The 21675-nt window shown below is 35.5% G+C and overlaps 1 protein-coding gene across 1 annotated transcript in view; it reads left to right on the top strand.

Annotated features, from left to right (window-relative positions):
• Positions 1 to 21675, top strand: part of GLCCI1 (glucocorticoid induced 1) — a 104305-nt gene that overhangs the window by 59537 nt on the left and 23093 nt on the right. Inside the window, exons 4-5 of the mRNA XM_053220328.1 lie at positions 15992 to 16105; positions 21003 to 21155. Coding sequence (XP_053076303.1) covers positions 15992 to 16105; positions 21003 to 21155 — 267 coding nt within the window. The remainder of the gene's footprint in view (positions 1 to 15991; positions 16106 to 21002; positions 21156 to 21675) is intronic.

Here is a 21675-nt window from a genome sequence, read left to right as displayed (position 1 = left end):
TAAATGACATATATGGAAGACTCCACCCAGTGATTGTATTCTTTTCAAACATATTTGAAATATTCTCTAAGTTAGACAATATGCTTGGCCATAAAACAAGTCTCATTGAGTGCAAAAGATGAAATCATGTAACAGAAATCTTTGAAAGCCCCAAATATTTGTCAGTTAAAAGCATTTTAAAATATTTTAAAATGTTTAATGAATGAAAACAGAAAGACATCTTAGACTTTATATGTGCAGATAAAGCAGTGCTTCAGGGAAAATTTATACCTTTAAATGCGTATCTAGGAAAAAGGAAGTTCCTAAATCAGTGCCTAAGCTTCTAAGCTTAAGAAACTAGTAGAAAAAGAGCAACGCAGACCAAAAGCAAGCAGAGGAAGGAAGGGAGGAGTTAATAAAGAATATAGCAGAAACCAACAGAACATAAAATATTAGAGAAAAATTAGTGAAACTAGAAGTTTATTCTTTGAAAAGAAGAACCAAGTAGATAAACCTTTAGCTAGACCAGAAAAAGAAGATAATGATTAGCAAAGTCAGCAGTAAAAGAGGTGAAATTACTACCAACTTCACACAACTTGAAAGTATTATAAAGGAATATTATGAATGAATTTTATGTCATCAGTGTGGAAACTAAAGTAAAATGGATGAACTCTTAGATACAAGTTACTAGAAAGAGACAAATTGCAAAGACTGATTTAAGACTAGAAAACATGCATACACTTCTAAAAAAGTAAAGAAATGGAATGAGGATTAAAAATCTTCCCACAAAGAAAATCCCAAGATCAGATTTGATGAATTCTATCAAATATTTGAAGAAATAATGTTAATTCTTCACAAACTCTTTCAGAAAATAGAGAAGACAACACCCCCCAGTTTATTTTGTCAGGCCAATTTAACTGACTTCAAAGCCAGGCCAAAGACATCTCAAGAAAATAAAATGGCAGATCAGTATCTCTCTTGAACATAGATGCAAAAATCTTTAAAATATTAGCAAATCAAATTCAGCCACTTATGAGGCGGATTATATACCATGAGCAAAGGGAATTTGTCCCAGAAATTCAAAGATGGTTTAAGATCCAAAATTCAATTAATGTAATATACTACATTAATAAAATAAAGAATAAAACCATATAATCATCTCAGTAGAGTTAGAGAAAGCATTTACCAAACTGTCAACACCCATTCACAAAAAAAATAATCTCAACAAGACAGGGAAAAAAAAAATAATAAATAAAGGGCTTTTGTTAAAAACAACAACAACAAAAAAAACCAAAAAAAGCCTATAGATCATATTCACATATTTTCTCTTTAAAGCAGTCTCCAGGGGCACCTGGGTGGCTCAGTCGGTTGAGCGTCGGACTTCAGCTCTGGTCATGATCTCTCAGTTCATGAGTTCGAGCCCCATGTCGGGCTCTGTGCTGACAGCTCAGAGTCTGGAGCCTGCTTTGGATTCTGTGTCTCCCTCTCTCTCTCTGCCCCTTCCCGCTCATGCTCTGTCTCTCTCTGTCTCTCAAAAATGAATAAACATTTAAAAAAAAAAGCAAAAACATTTTAAAGCAGTCTCCACACCCAACATGGGACTTGAACTCATAACACCGATATCGAGAGTTGCGTGCTCTACTGACTGAGCCAGACAGGCACTCTATCATATTCATATTCATTCATTTTAGTGGTGAAAAGCCAGAATGTTTTCTTGTAAGATCAGGAGGAAGGCAGTGTCATTCACTGTCTTCTTGTCAACCACTTTTATTCGGTATTGCATAGGAGGTTCTAGACAGTGCAGTCAGGCAAGAAAAATAAAGACATCCAGATTGTAAAGGAAGTGGTAAAACTGCCTTTATTCACAGATAAAATGTAAAAACTATATTTAGAAACTCCTAGGAAATATACAAATACAGTACTAGAAGTAGTAAACATGTTCAGCAAGGAAGGTTGCAGGATATAAGATCAACATATAGAAATCAGTTCTATGTCTAGATACTATATAAGAACAGTCCAAAAAATAATAAAACAATTTGTTGCAGTTGTATTAAAAAGATGAAAATATTTAGGAATAAATTTAACAAAAGCAGTGCAAAATTTGTACACTAAAAACAACAAAACATTGCTGGACAAAATTAAAGCTTTAAATAAATAGACTTACTTTGTTCAGTGGATTGATTGGAAGACTTAATATTAAGGTGATAATTCTTCCCAAATTGAATCAATGTAATCCCTATTAAAATTCCATGGTTTTTTTTTTTTTTTGGTAGAAATTGGCAGACTAATCCTAAGATACATGTAGATATGCAAAGGACCTGGAATGGCCAAAATATTTTTGAAAACAGGAAATTTGGAATATTAACATTACACAATTTCAGTACTTCTTATAAACTCACATTGATGAAGTTAGCAAAAAGAAAGACACATAGATAAATGGATAAACTTTTGAATCCAGAAATAAACCTTTATGAACTTCATTAAATTGAATATTTACACTTCAAAGGACACCACTAAAAGATTGAAAAGCCAAGTTTCAGACTGGAAGAAATATTAGCAAATCATATATCTGACAAAGCTTATATCCAGAATATATAAAGAACTCCTACAAATCAATAATAGGAAGACAACCCAAATTATCAATGGATAAGACAGTTGAATAGAAGTGTTTCACCAAAGATAAAAGGGTGAATGACAAATGACCACATGAAAAAGTGTTCAGCATCATTAGTCATTAGGCAAATGCAAATTTAAACCATAAAATCCACCTATGTAGTCAATACAATTATTATAATTTGAAATCTTTTTTCTTTTTTTTTAAGTTTATTTGAGAGAGCAGGAGAGTGAGTGCACATAATGGGAGAGGCAGAGAGAGAGAGAATCCCAAGCAGGCTTAGCACTTAGTGCAGAGCCTGACTCTGGGCTCAAACTCCTAGAACTGTGAGATCATAACCTGAGCCGAAACCAGTAGTTGAACACTTAACCAACTGAGCCACCCAGGCACCCTACAATGATTATAATTTAAAAGACAGGCAATACCAAGTATTGGCAAGGATAAAGAGAATCTGGAACCCTCAAATGTTCTTGGGAACATAAAATGGGACAGTCACTTTGGAAAACAGTTTGTCAGTTTCTTTTAAAGTTAATCCAAAACTTAGCATATAACCCAGCAATTCAGTTCCTAGGAATCTGTAAGAAAAGTGAGAACACACGTCTAGATTGAGACATGTACACAAAATGTTTATAGCAGAGTTATTCGTAACAACTAAAAACTAGAAAATGTCCACATATCCATCAGTTGGTAAGTAGATAGACAAAATGTGGTTTTTCATGCAATAACTTACTATTCAGCAATAAAAAAGGAATAATGTACTGACTATTGATACATACTACAATGTGAATGAACCTCAAAAATATTTTACTAAGTCAAGTCAGCAAATTTTTTCTGTAAAAGGCCGGATAGTAAATACTTTGGGGTTTGTGGGCCATATAATCTTTGTTGCAACTAATCACCTCTCCTCTTGTAGTGTGAAAGCAGCCATGGACAATATAGAATGAACCTGGTTATGTTCCAATAAGTTTTGTCTACAAAAATACATGGCAGACTAGATTTGGCCTACAGATTATGGCTTCCCCATCCCTGCTAAGTGCAAGAGGCGAGATGATTAAGACTACATATTATATGGTTCCATTTATGATTGAAATGCCAGAAAAGGCATATTTAAAGAAGAGGGAGAAAGTCCTTTTGTGGTTGCATGTGGCTGAGAGTGGGGCTGGAGGAGTGGTGATTGGCTACAAATAAGACTCAAGGCACAATTGGGGGGTGATGAAAAAGTTACAAAACTGCATTGTGATTATTTTTGTACAGCTCTACATAGTGATTGAAACTTACTGAGTTTTACCCTTCCAGTGAATAAAGTTAAGACAATGTAAATTATACCTCAGTAGAGATGAAAAAAACAAAAAGGAATAGATACAAAAGGCTGGTGGGTTTTCCATGGTGTATCAGGAAGATATTAAGTGCTATACGGTGTATAACTGAGGCTAGCAAATGATAAGAATACGTTGGTACAGACAAAAGTGAAAATAAGAATAGTTATAATATGTGACAGAATTGGAATTTGAGAAAATTTTGAAAAGCCAAAACTGTTATTGAAGGTAGTATTTTTTAAAGTTACATGCTACTAAAATTATGTTTTTAAAAAATAGCTTTTGACCTGCTTTCTTGAATTAGGATCAAAGTCAAATGTAGCACACATCCCTTCTTCCTGAGTCACATCATACTCTCCCCCTCACACAGTTTGCAACAGGATTGCAGATTAAAATGTCAGTGAAAGCACCTGTATAATCTGCCTCCTCTTTGCTTTAAATTTATGAGAATGCAATGTGAAAAACTTTCAAAGAAATAAGTAACTGTATTCTAGTTCTATTTGAGACAAAGAAAACCCCTGCAGACTATGAATAGACAGGAAACCCTTAGTAATGAGTGGATGTTGATGCTGTCTGGCTCTCAGAAACCTGGGTCCTGTGGGCCAGAGCTTAAAAAAGTGGGTGTTTAAGCCAAATTTAAGAGAGTATAGATTGCTAGACATTTTAAGAATGCCAAATGTGTCTTGCAAATGGTAGGAGATTGGAACTGGGCTGTCTGCATAAACCAGGGAGGTGGGACCATGTTTCTAGGCCATAAAAGTAGACCTGAAATAACTCCACCTGACACTGTTGGTGTTTTCCTGTGGGCCAAAGAGGCAGCTATGCAAAAATGGAAATAGTAACCATATGTTCTGTGTGGATGTGGCATCTGGAATAGAGCTCTACCCATGTGGAACCAAAGCCCCAATCTTTCTAATTTAAGACCTACTCTGGAGCTATGCAACTCCAGGGGGATAGTCTGAGCAAGCATGAAACAACATGGCAGGAAAGAGCTCACAGTGAATAAAACTTCCATGTAAGGTGTGGTTGCAAACAAGTATTTTAGGACATGTAAGGAAATCTGTTGCCATAAGGGACAGCAGACATACTTAATAGGATGATTGACATCCGAGGAAAGAGAATACATTCTCAAAAAAAGCACTTAAAAATGAGAATGTTTAAGAATTTCAAATGAAATGGTAACTTACAATAAGAAAAGGAGTAAACAAGAACAAGCAGAATGATAAAGGACCAATTGCAAATTCTGTAAATAACAAAAGTTGGTGAAATTAAAAATAAAAAACTCTTTGGTAGATTAAATTGACATAACAGAAGAGAGAATTAGTGAATCAAAACTCTCAACTGAAAATTGCCAGTCTGGTAGAGCAGATATAGAACAAAAAGATAAAGAGACTGAAAACATGAAAGAGAAGTTAAGAAACATGGAAAATAGACTGAGTTAGGAGTTCAGGAAGTAAGAATATCCTGTAAGCATCAGAGAAGAGAAATTCTTTAAAGATTGAAAGTCTGCTATATTTGGACAGCAATTGAAAAAGCCCACCAGTTCCAAGGAGGTTAACCAGGACAAAAAAAAAATTTCCACCTTTAGGTGTAGTATAATCAAATTGTAGATTAAGGACACACACACACACACACACACACAGACACACGCACATTCTTGCGATTAGGAAAGAAAAGCCCATTACCTACAATAGAAAGGGCAATCAGTTTCAATACATCTATCAGAAATTACAACTGATACAAGTATACAGTAATGTATTATGTTCATGTTAAGGAAATGAATCCAAGTGAGGCATTTCTTTCATGAAAAGACGACTTTTCCTCCTTTGAGTTATGTTTGCTGGAGGGTTGTCAACCCAACCTTTATTTAGATTTTACAAACTAAGCAAGTGTACAAATGTACTTTTCCACTTGTTAGAAATGTGGTTTCCTGCTTATAAAACACAGTTTAAAAATTAATTTATAAAGCATAATTAGAATTCAAGAAGTCTGTTAACTAAATGATAAGGATATAATTAGCATTGCTTTTTACAATACTTCATTTATATACATTTAGTAGAGTAAAAGAGAAGAGAGGTAAATCTTTCAGATATGTTTCACCATACATCCTCAGTGTTTAGTGGCAATGCATTTGTTGATGGAATAACATCATAGGAATAAGATTGTATGCCCAATAGTGTGTAAGGGATATAGAAATCCAAAAGAAATAATTACACATTAGAAAACCAACTAAGACTTTTAAGGGCTAATCAAAAAAAGACTTTATGTTAATTCCCACTCTCCTTATTGAGTGAGAGAAGTTCATCTCCTGCTCGTGGTGCAAAACTGGAATCTGATCACTGTTACAGTCCTGTGGTCCCTTTGAATGAGCATGCTTTCTAACTTACTAAAATAGTCAAAGCTTCCGGCTGCTTTTATGGTTCTAGCTACTTTCTCCTAGCTCCTCTGGAATTGGAGCTTGGGAGAGAGGGAAAGGTAAGGGGAATAAGATGTCTTTACATTTCTTGGGCTTGACAGATTCTTAAAACTGACTTTGTTTTGTAGAGTAATTTCATGGGGTCCCTTGTTGCTATACATCTCTTATCTACTGTTCTGCATTTGTGGGCTTGTGAATCTTTTACTGTGTTCTTAGCCTCTAGAATCGTAGAAATAACATTCACTGTCTCAGCTGCTGACTCGGTTCACCTTTCTAAGTAGGTGGGCCCCCTCTTAAAACCAAAGACAACTCTGCACGATGACTCTTGGCACTCAGATTTTCCTAAGTGGTTCCTGGTAAACTCTCATACGTTTTTTTTTTTTTTGGCGGGGGGGCGGTGGGGGGTAGTTCTGGTTAGTGTTTAGGAGTTTAGGCTGATTCTAATGCAACAGTAAATCACTATCATCCTAGCCCAACATTTTCAGTATTTAGAATAAGAGTCAGATATCAATGTCCATTGTGCCCTCTTATCTGTGGGGAACATAAATTGATCTTTCCAAGTTGTTCCATTAAAATTTCTTTCTCTTTATTTGAGGCAAAGGAGGAAGTATTCCCTCTCAGGTCTTGGATTTTGTTTTTTTCCTACTTAGAGTGTAATAAATTAGCCTTTTACTATTTTGGGGATGCTGGCAGAAGGCATGAGATGCCTGGATTAGAGACAATGGCCTTTGTTATTCCCAGCACAGCAAGTATCAAGACCATCAAGTTTACCGTATTTCCCCTGAACACTAAGTCCCATGTGATGGGGAGAGCCCAAATGTATTCCTACACATACAGTAGATCACATTACAGGGGAGGAACACAGAGTTTGGGGAATCCACTATTTTTATAGTAAGCAGTTAGCAAATCTGCCCTTTATCCCAATACCAAATGGTGACATTCCAAGAAAGAAATAATACTGTTGTTGTTTTGATTTTAATTTTACTATTTGTGAATTTGATAAATTGAAACATATAGGATAGGGCATGTAGGTGGCTCAGTTGGTTAAGCATCTGAGTCTTAATCTCAGCTCAGGTTTTGAACTCTGGGTCCTTGAGTTCAAACCCTGTGGGGCTCTGTGCTGGATGTGGAGCCACTTAAAAATAATAATAATAATAATAAATTAAAAAAATAAATTAAAAAAAGGTGGGTTTGCTGTTCTTAAGTTCTTCAGTAGAGATAAGGAAAAAGAATGGGTTGCTTCCTGATCTCACCAATAAGCTTTTCTCATTAGTTGGATAGTTTTTCTTAGATGGAGCCATCTGAAGCAGTAAATGAAATGATTAAGGATATTTCTCACATCTGTTCAAACAGTGATAAATAGATATTATTGATGTGGTCTTCCTTTTTTTAAAAGTTTTTTTAATGTTTATTTTTGAGAGAAAGAGAGAAAGAGAGACAGAGTGTGAGTGGGGGCAGGGCAGAGAGAGAGGGAGGCACAGAATCCAAAGCAGATTCCAGGCTCCGAGCTGTCAGCACAGAGCCTGACACTGGGCTCGAAATCACCAACCATGAGATCATAACCTGAGCCAAAGTCAGACGCTTAACTGACTGAGCCACCCCTTAAGTAAGGAAAATAAAAGTTTCTTTATATGCCTTCTGCCCTAACATTTTCTTAATTTTTGGTATTAGTTTTTTTTATCATATACTAGGGGGAAATAATTGCAATAATATTTTCTCTGGACCTAAAAGATAATAGTCTGAAGAATTTTGATTATCCCTTTGAACTCAAAGGAATTATGTGATAAACTTTTAAAAAATAAAAATATTGATCTAATAAAGTCTGTCTAAATCCATATAAAATTGAATTATAAGGATGTTTTGTAATCTTTTCATTACTTAAAATTGACTCCAATAGGAAGAATTTTTAAGGTCATACAAACTGTCAAAAAAAAAAAAAGTAGAACACTGATCAGTAGGTTAGTATGTTAGTAGCTTCTTCAAATTTTTGTCCATCTTTACTTCAGTCTCATATCTTGCAATATCTTCAACATTAAGAAAGGAAGTTACTTTACAAAGCAGTTGAGGTTATAAACCAATACATAGTGACTGGTAGTTACTTGCGGTTGAACATTAACATAGAATTACTTTCAGCCACGTTGGTAGGTAATAGAGGTTATAAATTAAAGGCTAAAGGACTGGGTCTGCCATTTATTAGCTGTATTACATGGGGAAAGGTATTTTATTTTTTTTAATGTTCATTTATTTATTTTTGAGAGAGACAGAGACAGAGAATACCAATGCAAGGGGCTCGATCCCATGTAGAGTGAGATGGTCACCTGAGCTGAAATCAGGAGTTGGATGGTTAACCAACTCAGCCACCCCAGGCACTCTGGTACTTTATTTTTGAGAATGTGTCGTCATCTATAAAATAGATATAATAAATTTATGGGATCCAAGTGGGTTTGTGAACTAAATGTTTTTTTAAATGTTAGTCTGGTATTGCTATTAACATGCCTCTGTTAACAAATATGCCTTAGTGGTAGCTGTAAATATAATTCTGTATTACAGATTATTAGCATAAAAGTCCCAAAGCTAGCTGTATCTCTGGGGATGAATCTGAGTGTGGGAGTATCTCTGTTCCTGGGTTAGTGGGTTTGTGTGAGTCTGAATGTGGGCAAGCATGTCTGTCTGTGGGCATGCAAGGCTTGATGTACGTGCAGGTGACATCTCCCTATGCTTGTGGACGTGTTTGCATATATGTGAGTTCTTTATGTATGTATGTGTGTGCATGCATATGCCTGTGTTCATTTCATGGGGCTGAATGAATAGCAATTAGCTCATTAGGGTTTGCCTCTTGGCAATTAAAAACATAGGAAAATAACTGTAATTATTCATATTTATGGAAAGGTTAAAAGAAATTCCAAATTTTTATTTTTGTGTTAGATTAGATACTGTTGCATGTTTAATTCCTTTGAACACTGACAAAGGAGTAATATGTAAAATTTGTTTTTAGACTGTAGAACCTTTGTTTTGAGACACTTGATGTTTGTAAACAACTTAAGTTTGTCACATACTCCTTTTTTTTTTCATATAAAAGGTAATGACAGCTTGAAGTTCTTAACTTTCCACATTATATTTTCAGAAAAATCTGGGTTAATATCTTTAGTAATTGTTTTTGTGTTTTCTCTTGGTGTAGCTGTTGTTAATTTTTTGTAAGATTCTCTTGTCTTCCTGTAAGTTATTAACTTGTATCTTTAGGCAGTGTAGAATAGTGGTTAAAAGAGAAGACTCTGGAATTCTACTTCCTAAGTTCAAGTATTTCTTTCACCCCTTAAATGTGTGACTTTTAGCAAACTTTTTAACCTTCTGCTTCAGTTTCCTTACCTATAATATGGGACAGTGACAGTACCTATTTTGTATGCTTTTATTAAAAAAATGAATGACATAATTTATATAAAAGCAAGCAGCAGAGCACCTTTTTCCTGGTTTTATACTTTTCTTCTCATTCTTTTTCCCTACTCTTCCCAAAGCCCTCAGATCCTGCTTCCTTTACTACTGGTTAAGATTTCTCATTTCCCTGCCCTATGGTAGAGTAGAATTCATCATGAGAAATATTTCTCTCCCTTTCAGTATCTGAGGTGAAGGTACTCAACAAGTCTCCTGAGGCTGAGTTTTGTTTTATTTTGTTTTTAAATGTTAACAATAGTAGGGGAAACTAACCAGACAAAAATAGCAAATGAGTAGGTAGGGATGACGTTAATTAGGTTTCCAGAAATTTACAATAAAATGTATTCTTCTCAGATTTTAAGTAAGGCCGTTCTCTGATTTGTCTTCATCTAGTTTCACAAAAGTCATTTTTTTTGTGAGTATTTATGCTAATTCTTCTCTCTACACTTATTTCTTTAAAAAAATTTTTTTTTGTTTAATGTTTATTCACTTTTGAAAGACAGAGAAAGGCACAGCATTAGTGGGGGAGGGGCAGAGAGAGAGAGGGGGACAACAGAATCCAAAGCAGGATCCAGGCTCCGAGCTGTCAGCACAGAGCCCGATGCGGGGCTTGAACCCATGAAGCATGAGATCATGACCTGAGCCGAAGCCGGACACTCAACCGACTGAGCTACCTGAGTGCCCCTACGCTTATAATTTCTTCTTTGTGACTCAGGGTCATTATTCCCTAGCTTTTTTAAACTTTGGAGCTCATATGCTTGAAACCCCTTTTATGTTTAAAGAGACTCCTCTCTCGTCAAATTTTTTTCTTTCAGCTTTATTGAGTTATAATTGACACATGATATTGTGTAGGTTTAACGTATGCAGTGTACTGATTTGATATATGGATATGTTGCAAAATGATTACCACCATACGCTTAGTTAACCCATCCATCACCTCACATAATTATAGTTCTTTCGTGTGTAGTGAGAACTTTTAAGGTCTGTTCCCCTAGCAACTTTGAGATTTCAGTACAGTATTGTTAACTGTAGTCACCAATGCTATACACTACATCCCAGAACTAACTTACCTTGTAACTGGAAGTTTGTACCCTTTGACTTACCTTCACCCATTTTCTGTACCCCATCCTGTATTTGGTAACCACCAGTCTGCTCTTTTATGAATTTTTTTCAGATTCTACATATAAGTGAGATGAAAAAGTATTTTTCTTTGGCTGATTTATTTTGCTTAGCATAATACCCTCAAGGCCCATTCTTAATTTCTTTCATAAGACCACAGCATAGCTAATGAATATTTAGAAACACAAAATCAGATATATCTATAGTTTAGTTCAAATCTAGTCAGTAAGGGGAGTCTAGTCAGTAAGGGTCAGCTGGTTAAGCGTCTGACTTCTTGATTTCAACTCAGGTCATGATCTTACAGTTGTGAAATCCAGCCCCATGTTGGGATCTGACCGGGCATGGAGCCTGTTTAAGATTCTCTCTCTCCCTCTCTCTCTGCCCTTTTCCACTGTGTGTGTGTGCGTGCTTTCTCTCTTAAAAAAAAAAAAAAAAAATCCAGTCAGTACAATTTACTGCCCTTTTTGTAAATGAAGGTTGGTAGGCATTTCATCACAGTGACTGGGGTGGGCGAGTTCATCAAAGTGAGGACCAGGAGCTTCCGTGCAATTGATGGAATGTAGGCCTTGAGAGGCTGTCTTGGGCAGAGCTTCAGAGCTATGGATGAGCTGGGATGTATGTGTGTTTGTGTGTGGGGAGAGGGGATTGCACTTTCCTTCTGCCCCTTCCTCATGGACACGACTTTGTGTCTACTCTTTGCTGGTTCTAATGTCTACTCTCTACTGGCTACAAATGGCCATGGGCTCTTGAGCATCAAAGGAAAAGGAGAGGGAAATTCTAAGCCCGACTATGGAATGTGAGAGTGTTTATAGTTGTGACACAGGTCTGCCCCTCTACTGAATGTAGCTGTAAACAACACAGGAACCACCTTACTCTGAAGCGAAGGAGGACTTAACGGCATCTTGCTTTCATTTTACATAGGTCTTGACTAAAATTTGTAATCTGAGTATATATATTTAGGAAGATGAGCTCCCTTTTACCCTAATCTCTATGGAATTGTAAACAAGAGCATAGCTATATAATATCCTGAGATGAACAGTAGTGTGTGAAAGCTGTAAGGTTACACAGTTTAACTGGGTGTTCCAGGCAAAGTAAGATAGGTACCCATGATGGATGCTCTTTGTTTTCAGGGGTTTGTTAAGGCTGTTGAGAACAAAATTTTTTCTGGCTTATGTTGATATCTCAAGGCCTTTAAAATAGAGTGATTTAGGACTGATCAATTTTCAGATTGCTTTTGTTTGTTTATATTTAAAGATTATTTTAAAAATGAAAAGTACAAATTGCCTTGATTAATCTCTAGGCATTATGGGCTCTTCTATACAAGCTCTTGCTGGTTTTGAAACAGCACTGAAACATCATTAATATTCAGAAAACACTTACTTTGCTACCTCTTTCCTAATTAAGTGACTTGTACAATTTGAAATCCTTTTTATTTTTTATCATAGAAAATAATCTTTTCTGATTTATAATGATTACCTACTAATTTTGATTTGTTTTCTTGTGAAAATTAATGTTCTCTAGAAGAAAATCATGTCATTTCAACAGAGAGCAGGGAACTCAAACGTTAACATAGACCATCTTGCTTGTATATCTTTGCAAGATCGTTGTGTGAGAGGTCTACAAGCTACAGAGAGCTTTAAAAACTGAAGGAATTTGGGGCGCCTGGGTGGATTGGTCGGTTAAGCATCCGACTTTGGCTCAGGTCATGATCTCACGGTCTGTGAGTTCGAGCCTCGCGTCGGGCTCTGTGCTGACAGCTCAGAGCCTGGAGCCTGTTTCAGATTCTGTGTCTCCCTCTCTCTCTGTCCCTCCCCTGTTCATGTTCTGTCTCTCTCTGTCTCAAAAATAAATAAACGTTAAAAAAAATTTAAAAAAACTAAAGGAATTTAAGGATATGAATATAAAAGAAAGGATATAAACTCTTCCTTTGTCTAGGTGCTTTATTTGCTTCCATGCTATTTCTCTTCTGTTTGCCACAGGTAAAAATCAGTTTTTCTAGCAACCTATATATACTTTTCCCTTTGTGTGGTATAGGCTTTAATAGCAACTGTCTGTTTTGCTTTTTATTGCCATGGTTATTCAAGGAAAGCATTTAGCTAATATTAAAATACATTGTATTTTTGCTTTATGTCCTTGAGGAAATTAATATATTCTGCAGACTTTACTTTTGTATTTACACTTTGCTTAAGTAGGTAACATAAAACTGGGCTTGCTTCTAGGTGTTTAAGGAATAACTGTTAGTTGATTGATGTCATCTTTTCTACAAAGAAAATAATACCAGTATTATAACTTCCCCCAAATTGCTAATTATTCCCTTTAAAATGCTTAGGAATATTTTATTCCTGGTCTGGCATATTTGAAGCAGATTATATGTCATCTAAAATATATTAGGTATTTTGAGTTCTGTCCAGGTTGTTTAATATAAATTGTTTTCTGTTTGAAATTTACCTCCTGGTAATACTTATGTCTCAGTTTTTGAGATTATGTTTAATTTCGAGGAAATTTATTCTGCCACAGTAAATTCTAAGGACAATGTTTTGCAGTGCTAGGCTGGCATGATAGAATCTGCTGTTAAATATTGGCATGATGAGCTGCATGCAGTTAGAGATGGGTCTGGTGGCTGCATTTTTGTAACTTTAAATACTCTGGAACAAGGGCTCCTAAATGCTGACACACAGAAAGTATACAGAACCACAAAAATTGATCTGGGACAGGCACAGGAATGAATCTGTGTTGGTCAGGATTTTGTGAGTTTGGGTTTTTTTGGTTTTTTGGTTTTTAGTTTCCCAGATGATTCCAAGGAACTTTGTGTGGGGCCATCGCTGCAAACCAGAAATGGGCACAGGTTTCAATCCTGCAGAACCTTATCACATGCCAGGCACTGCACCGTTTGATTGCAAACGTGGTCTTATCTTTTAAAAATTATTTTACTGGGGCGCCTGGGTGGCGCAGTCGGTTAAGCGTCCGACTTCAGCCAGGTCACGATCTCGTGAGTTTGAGCCCCGCGTCAGGCTCTGGGCTGATGGCTTGGAGCCTGTTTCTGATTCTGTGTCTCCCTCTCTCTCTGCCCCTCCCCCGTTCGTGCTCTGTCGCTCTCTGTCCCAAAAATAAATAAAAAATGTTGAAAAAACGTTGAAAAACGTTGAAAAAAATTAAAAATAAATAAATAAATAAATAAAATAAAAATCATTTTACTATTTTTTTCATATTGATAAATGTACTCTTTAATTTCCATCCCCTATTTTCCCCATCCCTACCTCCTCTCTGGTAACCATCGGTTTTTGTTCTTTATAGTAAGAGTCTATGTCTTGGTTTGTGTCTCTCTTTTTTCCATTACTTGTTTTGTTTATTAAATTCCACATGAGTGAGATTATATGGTATTTGTCTTTCTTTGACCTATTCCGCTCAGCCTTATACACTCTAACTCCATTCATTTTGTTGCAAATGGCCAGATTTCATTCTTTTTTATGGTTGAATAATATTCAAGTGTGTGTGTGTGTGTGTGTGTGTGTACACCACATCTTTATCCATTCATCTACCAACACTTGGGCTGCTTCCATAGTTTTGCTGCTATGAAAGTAGGGATACCTGTATCCCTTTGACTTAGTGTTTTTATTTATTTTTTTTTTTTTGGGTAAATACCAGTAGTTTAATGAATTCCAAGCCATATGGTAATAATGACTTTTCTCTTAAGCCTGGGAATGTTACCATTCCACTTAGGAGAATACAGTCTAAGTTACATTTGTTTTTTAAAAGTTTTCTGACTATAGCCAGTGTCCACCAACAAATGAATGGATAAAGAACATGTAGTATGAGAGTGTGTGTGTGTGTGTGTGTGTGTGTGTGTGTGTGTGTGTGTATCTCCACTGTAATATTATTCAGCCATGAGAAAGAAAGATATCCTGCCATTTGTAACATCCTGGATCAACCTTGAAGGCATTATGCTAAGTGAAATAAGTGAGGCAAAGACAAATATTATGTGATATGACTTGTATGCGGGTTCTGTAAAGATTGAACTCACAGAAACAGTAGAATGGTAGTTACCAGGAGCTGAAGGGTAGAGGAAATTGGGGTTAGCAAAAGGTACAGACTTCCAGTTATAAGATGAATAAGTTCTGGGGATCTAATGTGTAGCATTTTGATTATACTTAATAATATTGTATTGTATATTTAAAAGCTGTTAAGAGAGTAAATCTCAACTGTTCTCACCCAAAAAAAGATGTAGTAATTTTGTGATAGGATAGACATGTTAACTGATGCTACGGTGGCATCATTTTGCAATATATAAATGTATCAAATTAACATGTTCTGTACCTTAAACTTAGACAACATCATATGTCAATTATATCTCAATTGAGCTGGAAAATTAAAGTTGAGTGACTAAAGAGTAATGTATAGTAAGATATTCAGTACTAAGAAGTTACTAATACTAAATGCTTGGATTTTCCTCACCATGAAAAGATTGAAAATTTTAAAGTGTTTTAAACCAGGAGTGTTTTGTTTATGTAAGATGGAAACTTAGAAACTAATGTGGTCTCCATGTTAATATATGGGCTTTGACTTTAATTAGCATGTGAAACACTAGTTTTTTGCCTTATAAAAAGTGTTTAAAGAGGTAGATACTTGGTGTACAAAGATACTTGGTGTAAAATCTGAAATAATCTGGAAAAATTTAGTCTGCATGTTTACCAAAACACTATTTCAATTGGGCAAGTGAAGCATTCGTAGCATACATTTTATTGAAGTGTAGTTAACATGTTAGTTTCCGTTGTACAACATCGTGATTCAACATTTTTATACATTATGAAATGATTACCACGAAAAGTCTAGTTACTTTCTGTCACCAAACATAATGATTTCAATATTAGTGACTGTATTCCCCGTGCTGTACTTTATATCCCTGTGACTTACTTATTGTATAACTGGAAGTTTGTACCTCTTATTTTCAATAGTTTTAATCTTAAAATTGTAGAAGAATAAATCTTTGCAGTGAAATATTATCTCTTCTTGAAACCTTTGAGGAAAAAATTACCAGCATCCAAAAATTAAAATAAGAAGTACTTAAAAACTGGTATTCACTGTTGTTCTCATCTTATTTCTCCCCCCTCCCCAAAGCAGATTGCCAAACTGAGGCAGCAGCTACAACGCAGTAAACAGAGCAGTCGGCACAGTAAAGAGAAAGAGCGTCAGTCACCTCTTCCTGGCAACCATGTAACCATCAATCACACTCAGGTAGGCTAATTTCTTGTCCAGATTTGAAGAATTCCTTTGAAAGGGTTCATTATAAAGGGAGAATCCATTATTGTTGGGTTGCAGAATTAAAAATCTAAATCCCTGGCTCTACTAAATTGTTACTGCTTGTTAAATTGTTGCAAGAAGTTTTATTTTTCCTCCATATATGTAATTTTCTTTTAATAATAGATGTAACAGAGTGTAGTCATCTCCAGAATGATTGATGCTGGCCTGGCTAAATCCTAGCTCATTTACTTGTTAAGCAACTATGGGCATTATCTCATTTAATCTTCCTAATGGTACCTTAAGCCATCTATATCTCTTTATATCTATTTACACCTATTTTACATTAGAAGAAATTGAGGATTGGGGTTTTGTTGTGGTTCTCCTGCCTCCCTAGGAACATGTACTTCCCATGGAATATAGTTTGGGAGATGCTTTTCTAGACCAAATTCACCTAAAATATTGATATAAATTTTAGGGGCACCTGGGTGGCTCAGTTGGTTGAGCGTCCAACTTTGGCTCAGGTCATGATCTCATGGTTCAGTTTGTGAGTTCAAGCCCTGTGTCGGGCTCTGTGCTAACAGCTCAGAGCCTGGAACCTGCTTCTGTTCTGTGTCTCCCTCTCTCTTCCCCTGCCCACCCCCCCTGCCCCCCGCCCCTTGCACTCTGTGTCTCTCTGTCTCTCTTCCTTCTCAAAAATAAATAAATATTAAAAAAATATTGATGTAAATTTTAGTAAATCAAATGTAGAAGTATAGAAGAAGAAACCCAAGTAGTGAATCAAAACAAATCTAATCAGAGATGTTTCACAAATATAAGGATGATTTCGCATTAAGAAATGTATTAGTTTAGTTCATTGCATATGAAGATCACAGTAGATGCTGAATAACACCTGATAAAAACTCAGTGATCTATACGTGGTAAAAACCGGCTTTACTAAAAATATGACGTTTCCTAATGTGACTAAAATGCAAATGTCGTGAGATCCTAACAGTAAAGTATTGGAAACATTTGTTAAAATAAAAATCAAGTCATAGATGCCCACAGTTATTGATATTATTTGCTAGTAGTTTAGAGGCTCTAGACAGAGCAGTAAGAAAAAAAATAGTTATTGTTATCTGTATGTAATATAATCTATTTAGAAAATGAAAGTCAATGAACTAAACCATTAAAACTGACAGAATAGCCTATACCAAGTGTTGGTGAGGATTTGGATCAACTAGAACAGACACACATTGCTGATGGGAAGACCGAATGGTACCACCACTGTGAAAAACAGTTTGGCATTTTCTTAAAAAGTTACACACTGACCATAGAGCCCCCAAATTTCACTCGTTGATATCTAGCCACGAAAAATAAAAATGTATGTCCACACTAAGACTCGTACATCAGTGTTCATGGAGGCATTATTTATAATCGTCAAAAAATGGAAACAAATATCCATCAACTGATGAATAGATAAAACAACATTTTGTAACACCCATGCAATACTTTTCAGCAGGAAAAAGGAAGGAACTCCTGATACTTACAAAAACATGGTTGATTCTCAAAAATACCATGTTAAGTGAATGAAGTCAGAAGCAAAAGGCTACATAGTGTATGATTCATTATATTAAATTCTTGAAAAGGCAAAATTATAGAGACAAAGTACAATTTTTTCTTCTTAATCTGGTAGAAATAGTGTGTTATTCTTTACTCTGTTTATTTTAAGCACTTTTTCTGTAAGAGCCCAATAGATTTATAGAAGACCTATTGACTTGCTGACAACAAAAAAGACTTTGGCACATGTTCCTAATTTACATTGAATTTTTGGCATCGTGGTTATGTGTAAAAATAATTATCTGCTATACATACTGAAATACTTGTAGGTGAAGTATGAAGTCTGGAATGTGCTTTCAAATAATCTAAGAACAGAAGAAAAATAGATGTTTAGATGAAACAAGATTGGCAGATGTTGGTAATTTTGAAGCTGGATGATGTGTACTGAAGTTCATTGTGGTATAGTGTTTAATTATGTTTATGATTATAATTTTTCACAACAAAAAGAAACTGATAATGAGAAGATAAGATAAAATATAAGCCTATAAAAATCAGTAGTTTTATACTAATGAAGGCAAACCACTGTACCCTCTACTTACAGTGCCTCTAACACCAAACGTGTGGGAGGTTTTCCCACACCAACCAACTTGCCAATTCCAAACACTAACTAAGTATCCTGCAATTCAGTTATAACTAATTATTCGGAGTTGGCACAGACCCCACAATTTAAGGGCTCTGTCCCATAAGACTACCCACCCCTGTTAAGATGTCAGTCACAGGTCCCAGGTTGTCATCTGTACTTCTGACCATCTGACTATAAAGAAGGAATTCCTAACCACCCTTCTTCAGGTTCAGTAATTTGCTATAACAGGTCACAGAACTCAGGGAAACACTTAGGTCTACCACTTTATTATAAGAGATATAATAAAGGATGCAGATGAACAGTTAGATGAAGAGGTAGGTACACAGGGCTTATGGATATGTATTCACCAATTTAGAAGTTCTCTAAAACCAAAGTTTAGAGATTTTTATGAAGGCTTTATCACATAGGCATTATCCATTATTAACTCACTCTCCAGCCCCACTGCCATCTCCAGAGGATGTGTGGGGCTGAAAGTTCCAAGCTTGTAATCATGGCTTCATCTTCCTGTTGACTAGCCCTCATCCTGAACCTATCCAGGAGCCTGTCAAGAGTCACCTCATTAGGGGCACCTGGGTGGCTCATTCGGTTAAGCATCTGACTCTTGATTTCAGCTCCAGTCATGATCTCAGTTCATGGGATAGAGCCCCTTGTCGGGCTGTGCACTGACAGCATGAAACCTACTCAGGATTCTCTCTCTATCCCCCTCTCTTTCCCTCCCCCGCTTGCACTCTGTCTCTCTCTCTCTCTCCCCCTCTCTCAAAATAAATAATTAAACTTTTTAAAAAGTTAAAAGAAAAAAAAAAGTCCCCTCATTAGAAGACTCTTCTATCACCCAGGAAATTCCAAGGAATTTAGGAACCTCTGTGTCAGGTTCCATGGTCAGAAACCAAATATTAGAACAAAAGATGCTGCTAGCATATCTATCAGTCAGGAAATTATAAGAGTTGTAGGAAATGTGTGTCAAGAACCAGGGAAGATTCCAAATACATGTTTCTTGTTATGTTACAATTAGCAATGACATGTTAGTATATACAAAAATATATATAAAATGCCAAGAATTAGACTTAAGAGAAATATGCAAACTGTAAGACTTTATTGAGAATATGAGGTAGAAAACCAAGACCTTAATGGGAAATCTCAACACATTCATGCATGAGAAGGGAAGACTCATTATTTTTCAAATAGCCATTTACCTGAAATTAATTGAATTCCAGAAAATTGAAATTTTCAAATTGAATTCCAGTGGAAATTTAAAAGTAATGGTTTTGTTTCTTGAAAAGTTGTCTTCAAAAGTCACATGGAAAATTAATGCCAATTAATAGAAAAGAAAATTTGAAAAGACTTTTCCTATAAGATACCAACATGTACTATAAATATCAGCAATTAAAGTGAAACTTTGTATAGGGATTATCAGTTAAGAAAATCAAATCAAATATAGAAATCATAAGGAAATCAAATATAGAATCATAAAGAAATCTTGGCAGTTTGATTACTGTGTGGCAAAAAAAAAAAAATACCGTCTCACACCATACACAAAAATAAATCATGATAGGTTAAATATTTAAAATGAAAATCCATAAAAGTACTGAAAGAAAGGTATTTGATCTAAAGTAAACAGCAAATGTATGACAAAGAATTACAACTTTCATATGAAAAAAAACCCAAAAACGTGTGCATCATAACAAAGGGCATTAGCAGGCAGCCGCTCACAGATGGCAGAAACACAGCCCTGAGTAGAGGAAATAATTGTTCATGTGTTAATCAATGATTAGCAGTCTACCTCAATATGAATCCTATGTATCAACTTTAATCATTCAGAGTAAGAGAGAGATCATGTATCATTTTTACTTGTGCCTTGTTCATCTTTATTTTCCTCATTTCCAATCTGGTATTAGTTCCTTGAGCATCAAAAAGCTCGTCTTACTCTTAACTATAGAGAACACACTGATGGTCACCAGAGGGGAAGTGGTGGGGGGATGGATAAAGGGGATTAACAGTACACTTATTATGATGAGCACCAAGAAATATATAGAATTGTTGAAGCACAATATTGTACACCTGAAAGTAATATAACACTATGTTAACTATACTGGATTTAAAAAAAAAAAAGTCTTTAAGGTACCTTCTATGACAGCTGTGAGAGGTGGTTAATTTTTGAGAACTCCTCCAAAGGACTTTTGAAAAACAACCTTAAGGATATCAATTGTGTTACTGAACTTAGCATGATACATTGTTGCCACATTACTTAATCCAGAAGGTTTTCTCAAATGGTTGACAAATGGAAATGAAAAATACTGGAAGGTAATTTTAACAGTGAGGGAAATAAATCTTTTAAACACAGAGGTGTCTGGTAAAGCCACATGATACATTTAACTGACATGATTTCAACTGTTTTTTTAGTAAAAACAACAAAAGGGAAAAAATTAAACTGTGCAGAAGGTTCTGTCTGCCATCCTACCAAAAAAATGTATGCATTATACTATTAAAACTTGACACTTACATAAAGGGTTATTTCGGCTCTGGACCTTCCTTACTTTAGAACCTACATTTCTGTGGGTGTATCTGGATATATAGTGTATTTGTAATATTGAAAAATCTCTGTTCATTGAGTTTTCCATTTTCAGATTTACCATGCTCTTGAATTCTTGATTTCTTGATTTTTTTTTTTTTGACCACAAATAATTTGACCCCACCTTGTCTTATATTTTGTAGGCTACTGGATCAAGATCAGTCCCTATGCCACTGTCAAATATATCAGTGCCAAAATCATCAGTTTCACGTGTGCCCTGCAATGTAGAAGGAATAAGTCCTGAATTAGAAAAGGTATTCATTAAAGAAAATAATGGAAAGGAGGAAGTGTCCAAGGTAAGGTTACATGACATGTTTGAATCTTTTTTCTTCTTTAGCATTCAGAACTGTCTCAGTAGTCCTTTTTTTTTTGGTAACAGCTTGATTAGCTATAATTCACATACCATACAATTTACCAATGTAATGTGTGCAGCTCAGTGGGTTTTTTTTTTTTTTAAGCGTATTCACAGTTGTGCAACCATCACCACAGTCAATTTTACAGCCTTTTCATCACCCTGGAAAGGAACTCTATGTCCTTCAGTAACCATCCCTCATTTCCTTCCAGTGTCCCCAGCGGTAGGCAACCACTAATCTACTTTATCTGTCTGCAAATTTGCCTGTTCTAGACATTTCTTGTAAATGGAATCATACAACACGTGGCCTTTTGTAGCTGTTTTTTTTCATTCAGCATAATGTTTTTAAGGTTCACCCAAGTGGTAACATTTATCTGTATTTCATTCCTTTTTATTGCCAAATACCCAATTGTATGCATTTTATTCAGCTAGTCATCAGTTGATGAACATTGTCTGGTTTCTAC

This window comes from Acinonyx jubatus, chromosome A2 (genome assembly GCF_027475565.1).
Source record: "Acinonyx jubatus isolate Ajub_Pintada_27869175 chromosome A2, VMU_Ajub_asm_v1.0, whole genome shotgun sequence".
Lineage (NCBI taxonomy): Eukaryota > Metazoa > Chordata > Mammalia > Carnivora > Felidae > Acinonyx > Acinonyx jubatus.
This window is presented reverse-complemented; position numbering and strand designations above follow the sequence as displayed.